Below are 21180 nucleotides of genomic sequence, written 5' to 3' on the forward strand. Positions count from 1 at the left end.
CTGTTACTAAATGAATCAATTAATTAAATTATCGGCAACGTTAAACGATGCACGAATCAAACTTTCTTTAATGTATTTACATCAGAAACGACCTTTAGAATTGAGCGTCAATACAGCCAGAACCGTAAGAAAGTAGAACATTCGAAACCATCGTTCGATAGTACGAATTTCAAACATTTTAAAAGAAATTCTAATTTTGCACTAGATATCGCTTAATACCAAAATCAGGCAGCTATTTAAGGATGCTAAAGATAGACAAGACATATAATATTGTACTTCGATCTCGACGTTTTTCGATTAAACTGAAAGATATATGAAATATTTTTAACGGAAAACTTTTTACGGAATCAAGCGATGCGTAAAAGCAATGTGCTTTTTTCCTAGCAATAACAATGAAAAAATAACGAATATTTGTCGACATAACAGCGGTTTATGTTACGGCTGGCGTGAAATTGCAGCTGGAGACAGGCAACAATCAAATCTCGACAAAAGCGACAATTTGCCACATTTTTGCGACTATTTTCACGAAGTGTTATGCCGCGTGATAACCACGTCAGCGGCGATGGCAAGATGGCCATAACTGGGAATTATTACAACAGTTGGCGCAATGCTTGCCACCCATGCTTGATTGAAGCAACGAGAACTTGGGTTAACCAGACAACCAGCCAGCTAGCCATCCAAACCTGCTAGAAGCAAGGAACGGACACACACACGTATAATTTTGCTCTAAAGTTACGGACGAGATAGTCTCGTCGCTTCTGGCTATTACTCGCAAATCACGTTAGGAGCAAGAACAACGAGAGCGAGAGCTGATAGAGATAGAAGAGTGAATGTAGAATAATGTTAAGAGAACCTCAGTCTGTTCGTAAAAGGAAAATGACGCGGATTTGTCGGTAAATATATTTCAGAACTCAAGTCGGCAAATTTTTCAAGTTTGTAGACAAATAGAAATTTCTGTATGAAGCTTAAATTAATACCGTTTTTAGTAATGCTTTTGCCACAAATATTCGGTTATAATTTACATAATATCTATAGATAAAATAATGCAAACGTTCAAGGGTTAATAATATCACGACGGATGTTATAGATACGCACGTTTCGCAGCATAAGATAAGGGACTAAATACGTACATTATCGATAGTCTATGGAAGTTTCCTACCGCGACGTCGTCATTATTAATGTGTTAATAGTACAAACTTGATCACTAATTTAACTGTTTCGCGATCGATCGAACGAAAATCAAATGGCAGGTGTAGATATTATACTGTGAATAATCTATGCCGTTCTGCCAACATGTTTCGACATTGAAACAAGCAGATACATACGTACTAAATAACTTGGCGAACGATACAGGTGTTGAAACTACGTTAAAATCTTAATCTCTCTTCGGAATTTAATCACTGCTTTAAGCGGCGTGATTATACTGCGATTAGACTACGATTCGCGCACGGCTTGTCGCCTCTCTCACGTTGGATGCATTCTTCGATACTTTCGCGAGTTTCACGAATGTTAGTGACCGTTATTTCTTATCGGGGATTAAAACATCACGAAAACGCGTTGTGGAATCCAAAATACGAAGTCCTTTTCCTTATTTCTTCCGTGAAATATTGTTCGGCTACAACCGACGATCTCGAGAACGGCGGAATAACAAGTTCTTCACAAAAATACATAAATAAGTAATGTATTTGTTAGATACCTTCCATTGCGTTAGCGCGCCTCACGATGCCGACTGTCTCCTCGAACAATCGAAATTCCTTCAGGAAACGCGAATTTCCCTCGAGACGCTCGTAACGACGCGGTCAACGCCATTAAGCGTGCTTCTTGGATTATTTTCAACAAGTACTTAGCAAAATTTTAACTCGCGAATAAGTTAAATATAAGTTTCAATTTGGTTTATAACGACACAAGTTTATAACGAAAGAAACTCTACTTATCAATTACAGTTCGACTGCGCTTGAAAATATGATAACTTTAAGATAAACATTCTTTTAAATATTTTTAATTTAATTTTTTATATTTTTCGAATAAAAATTCTAACATAAATTATGAGTAATATATCCACATATCTCGAAATCCTATCTAAGTAAACGATTGTATCTTGAATCATTGAAATTGCGACCAAACATTATATCGCAAGGTTTTTCGTGAAAATGGAACAGAATTTCGAGCGACTGTATCGATTCAATCTCATCTTTGTAAGATCCTTGAAGCTCGGAAGAAATTTCAAGTTTAAAGGTAAAATTAATTCTTTCGCGAAAAAGCAGTTTTTATATAGGCAGTAAATTAATACATGGTCTCAGTTTTTATATAGGCAATAAATTAATACATGGTCTGCGCGACACTCTGCGTGTCCCTTGAATCGCCGTAAATTTTATCAATCCACTTAAACCAGCAAGCTTCTAATGAAATCAATTCTTGTAAGGAAATAGTTCTATTAGGAGAAGGAGACAATAAATTAATCCACGTTTAATCTCGACCCGACCACACCCTCGGATTACTCTTTAGAACGCTGCGCCGGCTGGAGTTTCACGATCCACTTAGGCCCGTAACAAGCCCGTAATAGAAAAAAATTAATTCAACTAAATTGCACGGCTTTATTCGAGAGCCTTCCACCCAGTGTAAACCGACAGATATGAAATGCAATCCGTCGAGAAACTTAATCAATTGATATATTACGTTAAGTCGTTATATAAGAAGTACTCGCCTCCATATTCCCTTCGACTCCATATTCCCATATTCGTAAACATATCTGCCAAATTGAGAAACAATATTTGCTTATGTATCGCGAGAACAATAGCATGTTAAGGTTAAATTGGTTTTATCATCAATTTTTATCACCTTATGTCGCGAAATGAAATTTTAGCGAAAGCAATAAATCTGAGGCAAAGGCAATCTTTATTCTCGCATCGATTCATATTTATTGCCGACGCGTCTATTGCGCTCACCTCACGTCAACATGACGGTATTTCGACGTTGAAGCGCGGAACATTATATTTCGATAGAATTCTTCCTCTTGACAGATTCTATCTGACGTGCGTCGAACGAGCCGGCTTAATCTTACCGTTAGGAATCGCGATAGGGGAGGGGAGGGGAGGATATCATTTTGATAAACCACCATCTGGCAACATCGCTCGCTCGCTTTTCATAAAGAAACCCAAAAGCGAACGCAGCGTTTTCTGTTCCAGAGAACGACGACGCCGCGCCGCGACGATGGCGTAGCCCCCCCGGCGACGCCTTGTTACTTCGTTCAATTTCTATTTCCCTACATCTAGGTGGATATCGAGTCTCTCTCTTTCTCTCTCTTTCTTTCTTTCTTCCTCTCTCTCCTCTGCCGCGTTTTACCCGTGTTTTATCCGCTTCTTCCTCCATAACCACGGCTGACTCGAATAAACAGCACCGTCACCGCGAATTCGAGATAACCTATCCGTTTTATCGAGGCAAATATGCTCAGGATCGGTACGCACGAATGCCATTTTCTGCCCGCGCCTCTTCCTTCTCCTCGTCCTTCTTACGGATTATCCGCTCTCGGCTCTCGTCGTTGCCGCTACGGGGAAAACATAAATCCCGGGGATGGTTTGCGAGAGCACCACGAACATTATACCCCTATACTGCAACTTTTATTACATTCGATCTGTGTTAGATTCCATTGCCACCAAAAGCAAATATTGACTAAATCCGGTTTTAATTCGGGATTAATTACTCGCTCTTTAACCACATCGATAACAATAAAATTGAAATTTTCTTTTTAAATGTTAAACATAATTTATAGGACTCGTTTCAGATTGTCACTAAAAAAAACATGGAATTTATATGTTAGAGAACTAATTGTAAGAGTTAATAAAGATGCCATCGTTTATCGATATAAAACCCATTGCTAAATTTCTAATAGCCATAGCAACTGATAGCAACCTGAATAGTTTCGTCACAACTTTTTGGTTTGGAATGACTTCAAAAAAGCATATTCGAGGTATGGATTATGAGACGACCTGCATTACGGAATAGTGTTTCCAGTGCACTTTAATAAAATATGTTATATTATGCCCGCGCTCGGACGATATTAAAGTTTGCCAATGTTTGCACGTTGCTGGCGCGTCATAGCGCCATATTTACCGGAGAATCCTTTCTCGGAAAAGAGACAGCAGGCAAGTTTATTTAATAACACGTAGAGCAGCGTCCGGGGAAAAAAGGAAAATCGCGGGAGAAAGAGGCGCTTCAAAATAACGCTTCAGATAGAAGTTGGTAGGATGGAATCAAAAGGAAACTACCGAGGTAGGTTACCGCTTAAAGATATCCGAGATCCTCGAGAAAGTTCGTGAAAGGCACATCTCGTAGACTTTTGTAATTTGAGAAAACGAAGGATATACACACGCGCTTGCGAGACTGATTGTTCGAAAGCAGCGGCTTTCGTCACGTTTTCGCTCCGTTGTGCGCTAATCCATTCGCTTCTACCATCCTTCATCAAAAGCACACGCGGTAGACTTCTAATATACAATTTCCGTTTAAACGAAGATATAAATTTATCTTCTGCATTATAAAATTACTCAAACATTGAGAGTTTTTAATTATAAAGCTATTTACACAATTCTTTGCCTTTATCTTTGACAAAAATGAAAATTATTTGAAATTTCGATAAAATCAATGTTCAATATCTGCACACATAAAAAAATGCATTTTACATCAGTCGTCACGGTTTCATATTCACAAATAAATACAAAAATTAAAATTAGTGCATTTAAAGATTTTCTAAAAATTTCTTTAAAAATTCTGTAGCTACATACAGATTACGGAATAATTAAATGTTTGGTGTAACAGAAAGCTGATATCGGAAGACTTAATGACTGGATATCTGAGAATGTCTTCCGCGACGGCGTGGAAAAAAGCACAGAACTCGATAGTTTTCCTATTGTGGGAAATACATTGTCCAGAAGTAAGGAAAAGGAAAGTGATATCCCGGTATTACAAAGCAGATCTACACTCCATTCAAAGAAGACACTTTCAACAAGATGAAGTGCACGAAGCGGCTTAGACATTCAGGAGAAGAGTCCGTTTATATCTTCCCGTTTATTACATTGTACTTTTAGTATATTAGAGCATTGCAAGACTGATTTTCATCTGATTTCACCTGTCCATGCGTTTTATTTGCATGTTTTTCAACTGCTCAGATTATCTGATATTTTATTATTTTTATATAATCTAGACGCTAATTCTAATAAATACCTAATTTAATAATACTAATCATGTGTTCGATAAAATTTGTCCATTTATTTATACTTTCCATTATTTTGCTATTTTATTCATCTTAATATTAATACTGACGCCAATCGAGAGAAAAGTTGCGCCGAGAAATCCCATTCACGAATCGTTTCGCTAAAATTTAATCAAGTACGTAATCTGCTATGCTTTCATTGACTTTAGCTGAAAATGTCGCACCAACATACAATTGCATCGACGAACTTTGCCACGCGCGATTACTCTTTGTTACTGCCACTGCCTTTCGCAACCAACTCATAAAAACTTTCTATGAAAACTCGTTGGAAACGGCCGACCGCGCGACGGCAACCTCGACGATTAGTATAAGTAGTAGGAGGGAAGGTATATTATGTTATCTAAACCAAATTATCAGAACACAAAAAATTTTATATGGAATTAATTTGCTAATTATTTGTTATTTTTTGCTTGCAAAAATAATTTTTTTGATCACATTATTAAAAATTTACAAAGGGGTGGATAACTTAATCTTAAGCTGTCCAGCCCTTCGTAACTTTTTATTAGCTGGACCAAAAAAATTACTTTTAAAAGCAAATAATTGCAAATTAATTCCATATAAAATTTTTTATGTTCTGATAATTTGCTTAGATAGCTTAATTAAATTTTCCTTCCAACTATTATACATGGAATAATGTAATCGTTTTCTCATCTTTGAAACAGTATCAACCCTTGCAATTTGTAATGATGTATACTCGGTTTTCTTAATGCAGATATAATATCTATTAAATACGTAAGAATTAGAGTAATCAGTGCAGTAGTATTTGTCCATTTTTAAGAAATTGAAAAAATTAATCTTAAAATATTGGAAAAAGTAGAAAAATTTAGAATCGAGTTCTTCTCAAGTTTTTAAGAAAACAATTTAAAATCTCACAGATAATGAAAATCTAGCCACTTTGTTTTCTCGATCGTCACTGTCGCATAGTGCCGTTCGTTTATCTCTCGAAATTTGGATGTGCGATCGATAGAGCTCCCTGTATGTAATTTCAACGGCAAGTAGCAGCTCGAAAGTGACGCAAGTGTAATGCGAAACCGGCCGGTATCGGTGCGATACGAGCTTCAAGTAAAAAAAACAAAAACAACTTTGCCACTTCAATTTCACGGTACACACGCAAAAGTGTAATTTTTTAACGCGCCCGGCCGCGTCGGAAATTCTCTGTGAAAAGCTTCGCCGCAAATGTGCCGCGATATACGTGGGGTCCTCCTTTGTTCGGCCATTCGGCGCATCGCCGAAGTTCACCCTCTTTTCGCGTTGTTTGTTACAAACCGCGCGAAACGGGCTAACTGTGGTCATTCAGAAAGGGAGTTCTTATCTTCGCTGCTTTCTTCTTCTTATTTCGCAATAGATGGAGAGGAAAAAAAAGAGAAGGGCAGAGACCAGAGGCCGGAGAGAGAGCGCTTTCGCCTACAAAATTAAATTAACCTTCCCCATCTCGTGCGTCTCGAGTGCTGACTGCTTGACCCTCGCGAATCCTTTCCTCGATCTTTGTGAAATAATTCAATTCGCCGGTTAAATGAGACTATCTCACTGTTACATTGACGTAGTAGCGATTAACCGCTTCCTCGTGCACTTAGCACTGTCCTAAAGAACGTGGTAAATGTGTAACGCCAATGAGAGATATAATGAGTAACAGTGTGAGTGGTACTGCTATCACGGAAAGTGGCAGAGAAGAATTTCTGTTTGTTTGCAATATCATCTAAACGGTACTATCCTAACATTGTTTTCTGTTTCGAGAAAACAAATTTGAGTTGTATGTATCTTTAAGGCAACAAAACTTGCCAACTGACGCAATTAAAATATTATTTAATAATATAATTTTAATCATAATGTGTTGCGTTATTAAATTTTTTTATTCTACGGAAATAAATGCGAGAATCATGAAAGTGAAAATAATTGACAGCGATGCCTGCATGGCTAAGGAAGCAATTTTTTTGGTAGTTTGCATAATGTACAAAATGGATGTCGGTAAATACCAAATAATTGTCAATCAAATAAGATTACGTTCTTCTGATCAATTTTGTAAAATAATTTTATAGTAATTGCATTTTCCGTAACGTGGTTGAATATAGTGGCGAATTATTGGCATGAAAAACGATGTTGAGAAAATCCGATCAACGTATAGTAGATCTACGTTAATGAATGTAATGCTTGCACTGCATTTATATCGGGTAAAAATTAAATAATGCAGCGGTATATTATTTCGCTTGATTAAGAATATATCGTATTAAAATTAATAGCGCATGTAGTCTTTGTTCGAAGAATCTTTCAAAGATTCTTCTTGCCGATCAACAGAATGACACAGCATATTTGTCTACCGTTGAAAATTTCGATCTAACACTTGTTAACGACACACATATTAAACCCGAGAGTTGAATACTACTAAAGCTACGATACGGTGTCAAAGGAAGAGCAGCGCGTAGTTTACTGCTGGAACGCAAGCTCGTATAATTTCCCTTTAATCCCTTAAACACGATAGCGGATGAATACTAAACATACTCAATTAAAGCCGCCCGTTCGCGAAAACTTCTGGAATTGGTTGAAAGTAACTTACCCTCGATAGCGGTGCTGCTCGGCATGTCGCCAGAATTATAGAGGTCATCTGAAACAGAAGTTAGAAGTTTATCAGCTGCGGTGGTACTTCTCGGTAGACGGATATTGGGCATGAATTAATTAACGAGTACTTGCGAAACACTTCATTAGATTAAACTTAGATAGCATTCTCGGGCGCGTCCATTATTTCGCGATCGGGGGTGCCCAAGCGACTCGATTCGATCGAGAACTGCTAACAAGTAAAGTAATTCAGTCTTCGATAATTACGTCTCCGTAATGACCAGCGCCGTAAATGCAATTTAGCTCCATTAAAATACCAAATCGCGTGTCATCCAGCGAAGTAATTGGCATTGATTAAAGAATGAATTCACAAAGAAGATTGCATTAGTCAGAACCAATTGATAATTATAATGGGCAATGTAAAAAGTAACGGAACGAAAGACTAAAGAAAAAAGAAAGAAGTTAATGTGCGAGGAAAGAATATAAAAGTAGAATAAGATTATACAAAGACAAATTTATTACTGAAAATTGCGTAAGTTACATATCAATTTCAAAGTGCGCTTGCGCTATTTCGAACACTGTTGTATTTCTTGCTACTAACTCGATAAAAAATAATTAGATGATTTAAAGATTCACATGAATATTCAAGAACCTGAGACTACTTTGCAAAAAATACCTCGGTCATTTCTTTTCTCGAGCATATTTACGCGCGATAAATAACTCAGTCAGCTCTATAAATGTCCTGGTCTTATTAAATATCACAGCCATTGTGGGTACCAACGCGTTATAGATTATGAATTTACTTAGGGGTGAGCAATTCAATATTTCGCGCGGCCACGAACGTTTGTTATACAAATATCCGAATGGATTGCCGCCGGACGTTTAATATAGCGAGTAAATTTTACGCAACATCGACGCGAGTCCCGGGCAAATATCGGATTATTCGAAAGTGCAGGTAAATCCACGGAGTAATCTTCCTCGGACGACCGCTGCGATATTTACTATTAATATTTGCCCAGCCGCGTAACTGCCCTTCACCTTCCATCCAATCAGCTCTGCACGTCCTACGTTGGTAGTAAACATTAAATCGACGCTAACAAGTTTTTAGACAAGTGCAATCCAATGTCTTTTTCATATCAATTATTGATATAAAGTGTAAATTAATATTATAAAGCAACAGCTCAACCTGCTTGAAAATATTTTCTCAAATACTTCCACAAACATCCGTAAATTTCCACATAAGGTGTTCCTATAAATATAGACTGATATATTCAGAGATTGCTTTATTATTAAAATAAATTTGGATTATCACGAATCTCTTTATACTAAAAAGATAACCGTTAGAAATTAGTTTTAGATTTGGCCCACACGTTTATTTTTTATTTCGGTTTAATTTAGCAGATTATAAGATATGAATAGCAAAGAAGCATCCGCGCTTATATATATTGTCTAGTTTCCTATAACTTTACATCACCCACGCGCGCCGATGTTGCTATATTATATTTATGTCACGTGCTAATCTTGTACATCCTTGCGCGAGTCATTAATTTATAAATAGATAGCTTCCGACGAAATTAATGGTTTCGTTTCTGCTCCGAGGATAGCTTTATAATTTATCCTCAGTAACTGTGCACACGAAGATCTCCGGAGATTAAGTTGAATCTAACGATCAATATAGCGTTCGTGTAATGACCCAATTATTAAGTTATTGGCCGCTGAAGTGTGCGAGACCGTAAGGCAGTGACACGACTATATTGGTATCCGTAATCCTACGCTCCCGCATCTTCGTCCCTCGCAATTAGATCGTCAGACATCTGACATTCTTAGATTGGTCTTGACTGCTTACAAAAGCGATTGGCGGTATGTCACTCGATCACGTCTGACCACGTGTTTATATCGGCACAATTGCGTAGTGAGCGTAGTCTAACGTTTAAACCAGGCTAGAAGGCTAGATCAACATTGGAGGATTGTTTTCTCACGATAGAACGCGGTGCTCTGACCCAAAACTCGACTGAATAAAGATAGATATCCCGTCGTCGGGAGATATAAAGGCTATCTAATAATAGGTATTCTAATTCCAGACTACTTTTAATGCACTGACATATTTGATTAGAGATTCATGAATTTGTGATAAGAAGAGGAATAACTTTCTGAGAAAGTTATTTCGTTGTAATTTGATTTATCTATAGAGACCGCAAATATGAAATTTCAGTCTCTTTTATTGGCTAAAAACAATTCCATCGTGTACATCTTATCTCAATTTGTATACTTAATTAATTTTCTTACGAGATTCTTATAACATTTACATTCTAAAGTATATCGATTTTCTGTATCGTGCTATCTCAATCCAAATGTTGCAAAAATCATTTTGCATGCGCAAAAAGGAATTTACGAGCAAAATTGACCGTGCCCAGGCTCCCTCAAAGAACGTTCGCGCTTCCTTCGAAATTCTGCATGCAGTAAAGTGAAGATCCAAAGGTTTTCTTAAGACCTTGCCGAGCCAGCACTTCTGACACAATATGACTTTACGTTGTTTCGCTATACTATGAGAGTAAAAAGCGATTGGATCCGGGACGTGAGAGAAGTATCTATGAACGAAGAAGAAATTGCCAAGGGTATAAAGGATCGAGGGACGTCCCGGAATGTTTCATAAACGCTTTCGTTCGACGTTACGTTTTCTGTGTGTGACATGGGGCAAATGGGCCAAAATATATTTTGAATCCGGAAACGATGCAGTAAAAAAGTAGTAAAGCGCACCTTCATATTTCTGCCGTGTAGAAAAAATAACTCGTGTTTTCTTTCAAAAAACTTTTAAAATAATCAATCATCTTACTCCGATAGAGACAAAAATGAGTGAGAACAGAAGAAGAGAAAGGGGAAAAAGAATAAAGAATAAACTCTTCTTATCATTAAAAGAAAAATGTCTTAATTTCCTGCTCGGTACTACTTCCAATAATATCATCAGTTTTATAAGCGAAATACAAAGTTTGTTTATAATTCTGAAAACAGAGTTATAAAGTTCGAAAGCTTCTCACGATTATTCATTCTAATAAATTGAAAGAAAAAAATAATGCAGTCGTAACAGTTTGCCATTATTAACATTTAAGATATGGAAAAAATCAATTGAAACTTTTTCTGTTTCAAGGAACAAGAAATCTTTTCTGTTATAGCAATTAAAGATTTAACCTATTTACCAGATGTTTTGAATTAAACGCGCAGACATTTATCAATTGCAGACTGAAAACCCATTCAAACGAATTCTTGACATGTGTGGCGTTTAATTTAGGTTCGCTAAGCATCCAAATCTAGCCAAAGTTTTATTAGTTCCCGCAATATGATTCGCAATTCGCTTCATATTCCATGAATTAGCGTGTCGAATAAGTTTGCCATGAGCATGCGACGATTAGTTGTTAGGCTATGACATAAAATGAATCGAGCATAATGGCCTCACATAAACTGAAATTGAAGGTGTTGCGAAGTCGATTTCGGCGCCAAACTTCTAGTCGAGTATAAATTCGCGTCTCACGCGTTATTAAACGAATTAATTTCTGCTAACGACAGGTCGGCCGCGGCAACAGCAATTTAAGCAATATATATGTCGAAGGCAACTTCGTTATTAATCTATTGTTTATTCGCAGCAAATAAAAAGAAACGTACTTGCTAAACATTTGATTCATATAATATAAATCAATTTATTAATTATTTCTAAAAATATGTTATTATTGCGACGCGTTTTAAGATAACAGAATTTAGTTTCATAGAATAAAAGTGTAAAAGGGAATTAAACGGAAATTAGTTTCTCTCTCTTTCTCTCTCTCTCTCTCTCTCTCTCTCTCTCTCTCTCTCTCGGCGCACATATTAACATTTTTAAAAAGAGTCAGGAAGAGTCTTTAGTATCTATGAAACAATAGTCTATAGTTTTCAATGCATTTTTACATATGATTGCCCTTATTCTTGAAAAATGCTTAAGTGCTTAATGGAACCTGAGAAATCGTAAAATTGTTGACTGAAAACCAACGAGAGAGAGAGAGAGAGAAAAGGGGGAGAGAGAGAGAAAATAGATAATTGAATTATTCTAAATAATACAATGGAATTATTCGTGGAATATATTCACATGAAAAAATCTCCGCTATAAACGTTTCTCGTAAATACTGATATAAACGTAATAGAGATACAATGCAGCGCTTGCACACCATGTACCTATTATTGCATCCCGTATTTCGCACAATTTCCTATACATTGCATTTCGAGGTTCGAGGTGTAATACACCCGTGACGAAATCAATGATTTTTTTATCGCGGTTGGTGAACAATATCGGGCATTGCACTCAATTAACCGGGGGACAATTACTTTCAATGAGGTTCAATGAAATTCGCGGCGTGTTCCAAATACCAGTTTATATCACTACGGGGGATGATACCACGAAAATGTCTCTATTCAAATCAATATGCTGCTTCGAATAATGTCTATTCTGAAAATATTCGTCGTCGAACACAATAAAAAGGTGCGTGACAAGAGACAAAATAAAATTTTCATATAGTTAGAAGTATTATAAAAATTAGTTACAAGTGTGATAATCCTGAATGGTAACTAAATACAATCTATAAATTCTTCGCTTCAATCTTCATTTTAATGTCCTTTTTGTATTCAATAATTATCATAAATAGATAATATTTTTGATACAGTCTTAAAGACATTAAATATTTTGACTGAAAGAATAGGAAACATTCATAATATCATACTTATGATAATTGTGTAATTAACGATTATTAACTTCAGTTTGAACTGTCTGTTCATATCTAAAAGTGAAACATAATTCTGATATATGAAGTGCTATTCGAATACCCCGGAAGTACCTCGGTTCACCGAAACGCACTCAGTTAGCTGGTTCCTTTGTTTCTCTTTTGGACTTAGGGATTTTACTCGTATACTTAGCTCGCTAGCAAAAGAACAATCCGTCTGCCTTCTACCTTTATAGAACGTACGCGATTAAACTTTTCTCAACGAATCGAATTTAACTTTCTGCACCGTCCGGGGTAACTACTTTTGTTACTCGTTCACCAACAACCTCGTTACACGTTGAACACCGCACTGTGTCGAGATGGACTTCTGGAAGTTGCACTCGAAAGAAGAACGAGTTAACTATTGATTCTGAGCAACTCCGGATGAGAGCTCTAATCATAACTGTTATGAAGTCTCCCACACGCAGTTATTTCTTTCGACATGAACAATTATTGAAGCTGATTGTGAGAGCAGGAGGAATCGAATGCGCATGACAGTCAGCTTGCAACATGTTGTGTGTACGTGCTATATATTAATATAATACAATATATACACATAACATATATGTGAGATATGAATCTCTGAAATAGAAGTACGCTTTCAACGAAAGAATAGTGTAGAGAAAATTATTTGATTTTCTATTATTAAGATAAATTGGAAATATTGATTCTTTTCGATGATGGAATTATTGCTTTAAGAGATTGCGGATATTTTTCTAAACTCTTGATATTAATGCAATTGAGTGAAAGAGGTCATTGTGATAAACAAAGTTCAATTAGAGATGGCTACAGTATATCGGAAATCATATTGGATAATCAAGAAATCTTTAAAAAGCAAGATAACACAATATTCTCTTTTACGTGATGATCGTTTTTGCGTGTTTTAATCAGAGACGACGAAACCGATAACGAACGAACGAACGAACGAACATTGGCAACATTGCGTCACGAATTTAGCCCGTAATTGTGTCTTTTTCTGATTACCGGTATACCATCTGTATCCGCTTCAGTTTGGTTTTCCCGTTTTTCTTAGTCGTTGTCCTCACCTCCAACCACCAACACTATTTGTGTTTTCTTTTCATTAACGCTCCTCGTCGTTCGCGCACCCGACACGTATCTCATTCACCTTACTACTATTTCGCTTTTTTATCCACATTTGAACACTGACGAGAGGAGACAGTTGAAAAGGCACGTCCTTCTGATGAAGTAACGACCAATGATAAAAACACGACGATTAATATCAGGCAATAAGACTATATACATAGCTCGAATGATGACTGTCAATTCTTAACTTCTTCGTTCCCAACCGGTTCCCAATCATGATTAATTTTTTAGTTTATTTATAACATGCAAACGCAAACAAGTTTATTCGAAGAAGAGGCCATTCAAAAATTCAAACCTTATTTTTAAAATGTTCTTAAAAAATGTTCTCAAAAAATATTTATAAAATGTCATGCAGAAATAACTCGTTAAAAAAAGACTCTCTAGTAACGAATAAAGGCTCCGTACTAAAAGGATTAACGACGATAGAATAAACAGCCGACCGTAATTGTTTGCATAATTAACGAATCGCGTCAGTAAAATTGCGACACGTCCAATAAATTGCATACGATGTTTTGAAAAGGGATAGCGATTGAGTTTTAAACAGATGGACTATCAGCGTTGAGCAAACGACTTTTGTTAATGGGCCAAATAAATGTTTATGGTTTTCATGACGACGCTTATTTATGATCCAAAAATTTTATTGATTATTGCAAGTACGCGGCAGTATGACATTCGTGCAATACGAACGATCTCCATCCCTGAGCCATTCGGAAACGACGACGACAACGTCGTTTCTTTTTACGCGAGATTGATCCCATTCCCTATCACGTCAGCGATTCTTATCGTAAAATGTAGCACGCGCGCGCTAGATAAACAACGCGGCAGAGCAAACAGAAACTTTGTGGTGTGGCTCTCTAAGACAGCAAAAACGTAATAGTAAATAAACATTGACGTTCGCAATAACTCACAAACGATATACTAAAAAGATATTTTCGCGATCGTTTCGTAAACTCATCGATACGCGTATGAATACTGTCCATTCATCGAGAAATTCATGCGGTCAGAGATAGATATCTTAAAAACATAGTAAATAGCCAAACGTAACTACAGATCATTTTCGTTTCTCTTGAAATAATTAAACGGATGCGACAATATTATATCTTCAAAAATAAAATGCAATTATCATTTTAATGATTTTTCTGTAAAAAAAAAGATCTATAATTTCTCTCTTACATGTATCCCTGTAACAATTATAAACATAGACTGTAGTGTCTATATTAAATATTTGTTTTTCCCCAATTCATACAACTATTCCGTCTATCATCATTCATCAATCATCAACTAGGCCGTCTCTAAAAAGACGCAACAAATCTGAACAAATTGTGTTACATGCATTAGGCGAGTGCGTATAAACTTTCATCGATTAGACAAGTTTTCCTACTGGTTCTGACGAACACGTAGGGATAATTAAAATTGATAGTCCCGCGTTACGCCCGATTATTACGTCCGATTCCCCTAACGATAGACGGCTGTAACTCGCACCATTTGACGAATCGAGCGTGAAATTAATTTCACCATTAGTGCACTTTGACGCGCATTATCGTGCCGCCGCAGCAGAGCACGCGGATCGCATCGCGTGGTACCGCCGTATATCACAGTACGCTTGCATATGGAATGAATGCGTCCTACCGTAAGCAATTTTCGCCTCCAAATTGAGCCGGCACTCGTGCCGCGTCATGTACATGTAGGGCCGCGGCTCACCCGGGCACCAGGGTACCGACGGACCGCAAACGCATTTGCCGGCGGCCGCCACGTTTCCGTTCTCGGCCGCGATTCCCTCGCCAACCAGGTTGCAGCCAGCACCCGACATCATCGGCCCGTGCGGACAATGCCTTCTCCATCTGCCAGGGATTTCTGAAAAACGCAATACCGGATACATCATGAGTATATATAGAAATTCGCAATTTTTAAACATATACTATTGTAAAAGAATATAGAAATGCCTTTATTTTCCTTTTCAAACAAATAAAAAATAAGACAGTGAGTTAAATCAGTGATGTCGTCTCCACGCATGTATATACCCAGAATTCTTCTTTCATTTATATCAAGTCGATCGCGATCAATTGACAGTAACACAGTGATTGAATTCGAGATCATAGAAATCGATGGATGGAATATACGCGATCGTTTTGTGTCGGCTAAGCTGGTTCTATTATTCAGCCATGCAACAGAGATTGCGCAATTTTATTATTCATCGACCGCAAGCCATCTGTTTCTTCTCTCGTATATGATTGGCCCCACAGGAGCGAGTGTGGTTTTTGGTATGCGTAATTTACAAGTGTTTATGTTTGGTGCATACGGTATCGGTCTGTTTAAACGTATATGCACATTTATCGCAAAATATCAGATAATCAAGTTAATTCGCATCGTGATAACGGTTCCATTGTCGGTAGATTATTATTATGCATCGAATGGTGAAATTGAAAAATCGATCTCGATCGCAATCATGAGATGCCAATGAATAATATTCAAAATATTTGCATAATATTGGCTGCTATGAGAATCCGTATGTCTTTCATTAAAAAAATGTTTTCCTATAATGTAACACGCATACCTTGTACACTTAAAAATCCATCACGATCGATAATGACGTTTGTACTTGTAATAATCCGGATTATTGCACAGAGGAATCATCGTGAGGAGAAAATTTCCGTGAGAGAGGCGGTGCGACGGGTGCGACGCGACGTGACGTTGCGCTGTACAAGAGACTCGAGTGTAATAGCAACGCGGAAAAATTCCAGAATCACGCATCCGTGGCGAATTCGCCAGCGGAGCAAATCGAGCATCGATAACGGCGCAATTACAAAACCGTCAACATCGCTGGGCACCGCTTACTGCATACACCGCTCGTCCGTCGTCGCCGGGTGAGGGCTGAGTACTACGATACCGTCGATACCCGAGGGTATAATGCGGTCGCCTAATGAGACGTGGTGTGTACCCGGACGACAAATTCCAATTCAATTGCATTCACCGTACTAGTCGCTGACTGAGAAGCACGGGAGAGAGAGCGTTTTAAAGTCGTCGCCGGTATTTGAAAGAGAAAAAACAGCAATTAGCTCTAGCGCCATTCGCACAAAATAACCCCGGAGGGATATGAGGCACGAGGAAAAGATGGAAAATGGGGCAGAAACAGAATCGGAACGATCAACTAACTGGACAATAAATCGAGGCCGAAGTAGCCGGTTGTTTGACACGAAGGGCGGTTACAGCCTGCCGTGATATCCTGGGCTGTGGCCACGCTGACCCTCTTCGCCCCTTTCCTGCCTTCTCGATCGCACCGCGTTTCAATCGATAAGTTTAATAATCCACGGATGGGCTACGCGGAGAAAATCGAATTTGCCGATCGGTTTGCCCATCAGCCCTCCGGGCCTCCTAAATGCGAATTCATTTCGAGCTAATGGCTGGGAATGCGCTTCCGTCTAATTGCCCATGAACCGGTCAGATATGCGCTACGATATCCAAATGCAACCGAATTGCGGCGGTTTTCGATTAAGAAAATCGAAGATACTGAGCGTTCCAAGAATCAGGTCGCAAAAGCAACCGCGGAATTACATTTCTTCAAGATAATTTCTTGGTATCGCCAATACGTGCCATTAGCAAATTTACTTTAACCATCTCCGAATTTAAAGCTGCATGCACTTTAAAGCTTACAAATTTAATTGTCTCGACGTATGTCGTGTAATTTGAGATTATTGCTTCGTTTTTCGCTTATTAATTTTATTAATTCTATACCCTTATTGTGTTAGCTTTCGATATCGATGACGTCTCCCCGTTAAGAGTGCAATTTATTGACGAAAAACGTCGAAGCTGCCACTTTCGATGCAAATTTATTTCGAGTTAATGGACCATGCACACGATGACCAATTGACCGTGACTGTTCAGGATGCACATTTCCGCTTTTACGTACATTACGCCGTTGATCTTTCCGGAGTAGCAACACTAGCGACACGAAACTCGAGAAGTCAGACTGCACTTACAGTTGTGGACCGTGCAATCGGCTTACTTGGAGGTGCATTTGGTCTCTTGTACCAGCGTGGGTAATCCGTTAAATCGTCAGTAGCCACTTTCCTAATGTGTCGACACTTGCTTACCTACGCCTCTCTCGCCAAGCTTTCCTTAAAACGGTGAAATTACGCACTTATAAAAAAATATTACATAAAATAGCGTAACACTTGCGCGCGTTGGTACACGCGTATATAAATCTAAAAAAAAATTAATAAATACTAATGTTAACTTTGTACTATTCTTATTCTAAATAAATAAATTGAATAAATAAAGTCATAAGTGTAAAAGAAGAACGATTAAAAATAATTTGATAACTTTTGAAAGTTTTTTGTATTAAAGAGATTATTAACCTGAATAATATTTTGTATAATTTATTTTGTATAAATAAGATAAGAATATGATGATTGATGTATATGAAAATAATTATTATTACCTATCATCACAAAGAGCGCTAGCAAAATATTACCAAAGTAGATATTCAGACTTATTTTATAACAATCCCAATAGCTTAAGCTATAAAATAATTAGCACATTGATGAGTAAATATGCTGTGATTTTAATTAAATTAATATATATTTATTGAATCTAATGTGGATGCGATTTAATTAAATGTAATTTTAGGGAGAGATAAAGATATTATCATAAATAAATGCATACTTCATTCAAATTTATTCTACCATTCCTACCCATTACCTTTTCAGTAATGGTAACATATAATTGCTTTAACCACTTTAACCAATATTAAGTCATAATCCCATTGCTAAAATATCGCTACAACAACATGCCTACGATAATAAAATGTTTTACACACTCGTTACTATAGTACGTGAGTTTATACGGTCATATCATGAACCATGCGAAGCACGACGACGTTTTATGTAGCACGCAAAGAAATGCAGATTTCCGGTAACCAAAGTAAACGAAGTTGTGAAAAATAACGGCGTTCCACCCAGCTCAAGTTATAAGTAACTCTCGGCAAAGAGAAACGATGAGCAACTTAATCAACCAGCGCGAGTGTATTAAGGGAGTCGGTAGTAAAGAATCATGCGCCGTTGGAGAAATGCGAAACTAAGAGTGGAAAAAGTATACCGCTAGATTTTTTGCAAACCCCATCTGCATACGTAACGTGTGGAAAGACAACGCATCAGAGTGGACCCTTTCACGCGATGACGATTTATTTTTCTGCACGAGCACACATATTTATTTACACGTATGACCTAATCACTTACATAAACAATAAAGTTTTACGTTACTGTAAATTTTATATAGAGATAGAAAATATCGACGTTGATTTGTCAAATCTATACTTGCAAGTAAAACAGATATTTGCGTTTGGCTACGTTTACAATTAGATCCAATCGCGAAAACAACCGCGGATCCATTAATAGAGCTTCTTTGATTAATTTCTTACACGTATATACATGATAAGGTTGCGACAACTTTTTTTAACAATCATATTAAATCAGATTGTAAACCCAGTTGCAATACATTCACCGATATATGTATAATATTTTTTTATTATTTTTCTTCTTTTTGAAAGTATAGTTCCATGTACGTTTTATGTCGCCGAAACCTTCAAATAAAAATAAAAGATTCATAGGCCAAATGGGAATACTCCTAAAATGTGCACATTCGGTTTCGATATTTTCTCGTTGCAATATGAAACATAAAGTCAGTAGGTCATACGAACACCTTCGCAAAAAAAGCACAAACGTAACATGGATCTCGAGATTTCTTGATCTCGTGACATCCTCAGTGTTTGAGGCTACTTCTCTATATCTATCTTGTTAAATTAGATTGCGAGGATCCCTGAATACTACGAAACAGTTCTGTGACTTCGGGAATAATCCAATAAACTCTTTAATAATGAAAACATTTTAGAGAATAACATTCCGCGAATCGTTTAAACTCGATTATTATTAAAAAGATAATAACTCCTCAATAGTGTTACTATTCTTTTTTAGGAGAAAATTTATATTTTAATTGGAGATGAAAAAGCAACGTGAACATAAATTATTTATTCCAAGCTTATTCGGTCACCGTTGGAGAATGTTGCGTTTTTAATAATACGCTTCTCTGTATAAATAAAGAAAATAAATCTCTCAATAATGCTGCGCCCGTGTATTTCAGTTTAAAAAACGAAAACTGTTTTTCCCAAGCTCGCGAGTGAACGTGATTAAAAAAAAAGAGAGACAAGTTCGTGCGGATGGCAGTTGTTTCTGTAGTATGCGTAATGTATGGATACTCAAGAAAATTATGGTACGTTTAATGAATACGACACGACCTCGTTGTGACGTCGATGAAAACGGCATATCTCTCGTATACCTTTGACTGTGCGTGCTTGCGCTCTCGAGTACCCGCGAGTGCCCGTGAATACTCGCGAGTACACGCGCGCGGTTTCATTTTCTCTCAAACGCAAATGATAGGCATCATTGCTCCGCGTGTTGCGTCGAGTGATCAATATTTGCAGAATTATTTGCTCGATAGAATAGACAGATAATACTTATACATAAGCGTACTTTCAGCGTATCGAATTGGTTTACAAAAGCAAACAACTCGATAGCGAATGGAAGTGCAGCTTTTGTAAAGTGAATCAATCCGCCGCGCTGAGCCTGTACTGGGTTAAGTGCTAATGTAGTATTAAAAATGTTGCTGAACGTGTAGAAAAGGTCGATATATTGGATATATGTATATATCGCAATCGTAATACAGTAAAAGAATTATACCGTATAGTAAAGGAAATTTTCGAGAATTATGTGTCCGTGTATTTTTTTAATGTATAAAATAAGTTTCGCGTCGTGCAATCGATTGTGCGATCCGCAAGCAGTTCTGTGTAACTCTATAAAGCGATACACAGTCGTTACTGCCAGAAAAACGAATTACATTTACGAAAGTAAACAAACACCAGAATTTTATATTTCAGTATGCTCGTATTTGCATTCGTGATTGTCTTCTTCCACATAATTCCGCAGGTATCCCAGTCAATAGAATTTCGTGCGAACTTTCAGTATACAGAACGGTTATGCTTTTTCCTCTGTATTCTATCACATATACACACAGTTTGCAAATGCATTTTGTAGATTTTCGTCCCAACATAATATCGTGCGGCCATAAGGCATTTTTTTTCCAAGCGAAATCTTTTTCAATTTTTTACACCAACGTTACAAAAATATATAAAAAGAGTTGAATAATTCACGATATTTTGATAGAGATTAAAAATTAACAAGACACTAACACGAGAATCATATTTCACTTCTTACGTATGCGTACGTGGATTTCGAGGTACGAATTATTAATCTAACGGTGACTTAATAATATGAGAGATAACAAACAGTATTATTGATTATTTTTATGGAATTATTTAATGCGGTTATTTTAGCGGTTATAAAAACAGATAGTGTTTTCGCGATATTCTCTTTATGTGAAAAATTTTTAATAAGCATTAAACTTGTTATTCGAGAATGTGAAGCATTC

General features: G+C 37.1%; 1 protein-coding gene across 8 annotated transcripts in view; it reads right to left on the bottom strand.

Annotated features, from left to right (window-relative positions):
• The window catches only part of LOC112463238 (cysteine-rich motor neuron 1 protein), a 256209-nt gene that overhangs the window by 206537 nt on the left and 28492 nt on the right, over nucleotides 1-21180 (bottom strand). For all 8 annotated transcript variants that reach the window (XM_025029505.1, XM_025029504.1, XM_025029498.1 and 5 more), the window contains 2 exons: nucleotides 15331-15555; nucleotides 7818-7865 (listed from right to left, as the gene is read on the bottom strand). In XM_025029505.1, the coding sequence (XP_024885273.1) occupies nucleotides 7818-7865; nucleotides 15331-15555 (273 nt within the window). The remainder of the gene's footprint in view (nucleotides 1-7817; nucleotides 7866-15330; nucleotides 15556-21180) is intronic.

Source organism: Temnothorax curvispinosus, unplaced genomic scaffold, assembly GCF_003070985.1.
Source record: "Temnothorax curvispinosus isolate PA1 unplaced genomic scaffold, ASM307098v1 QBEX01013129.1, whole genome shotgun sequence".
Classification (NCBI taxonomy): domain Eukaryota; kingdom Metazoa; phylum Arthropoda; class Insecta; order Hymenoptera; family Formicidae; genus Temnothorax; species Temnothorax curvispinosus.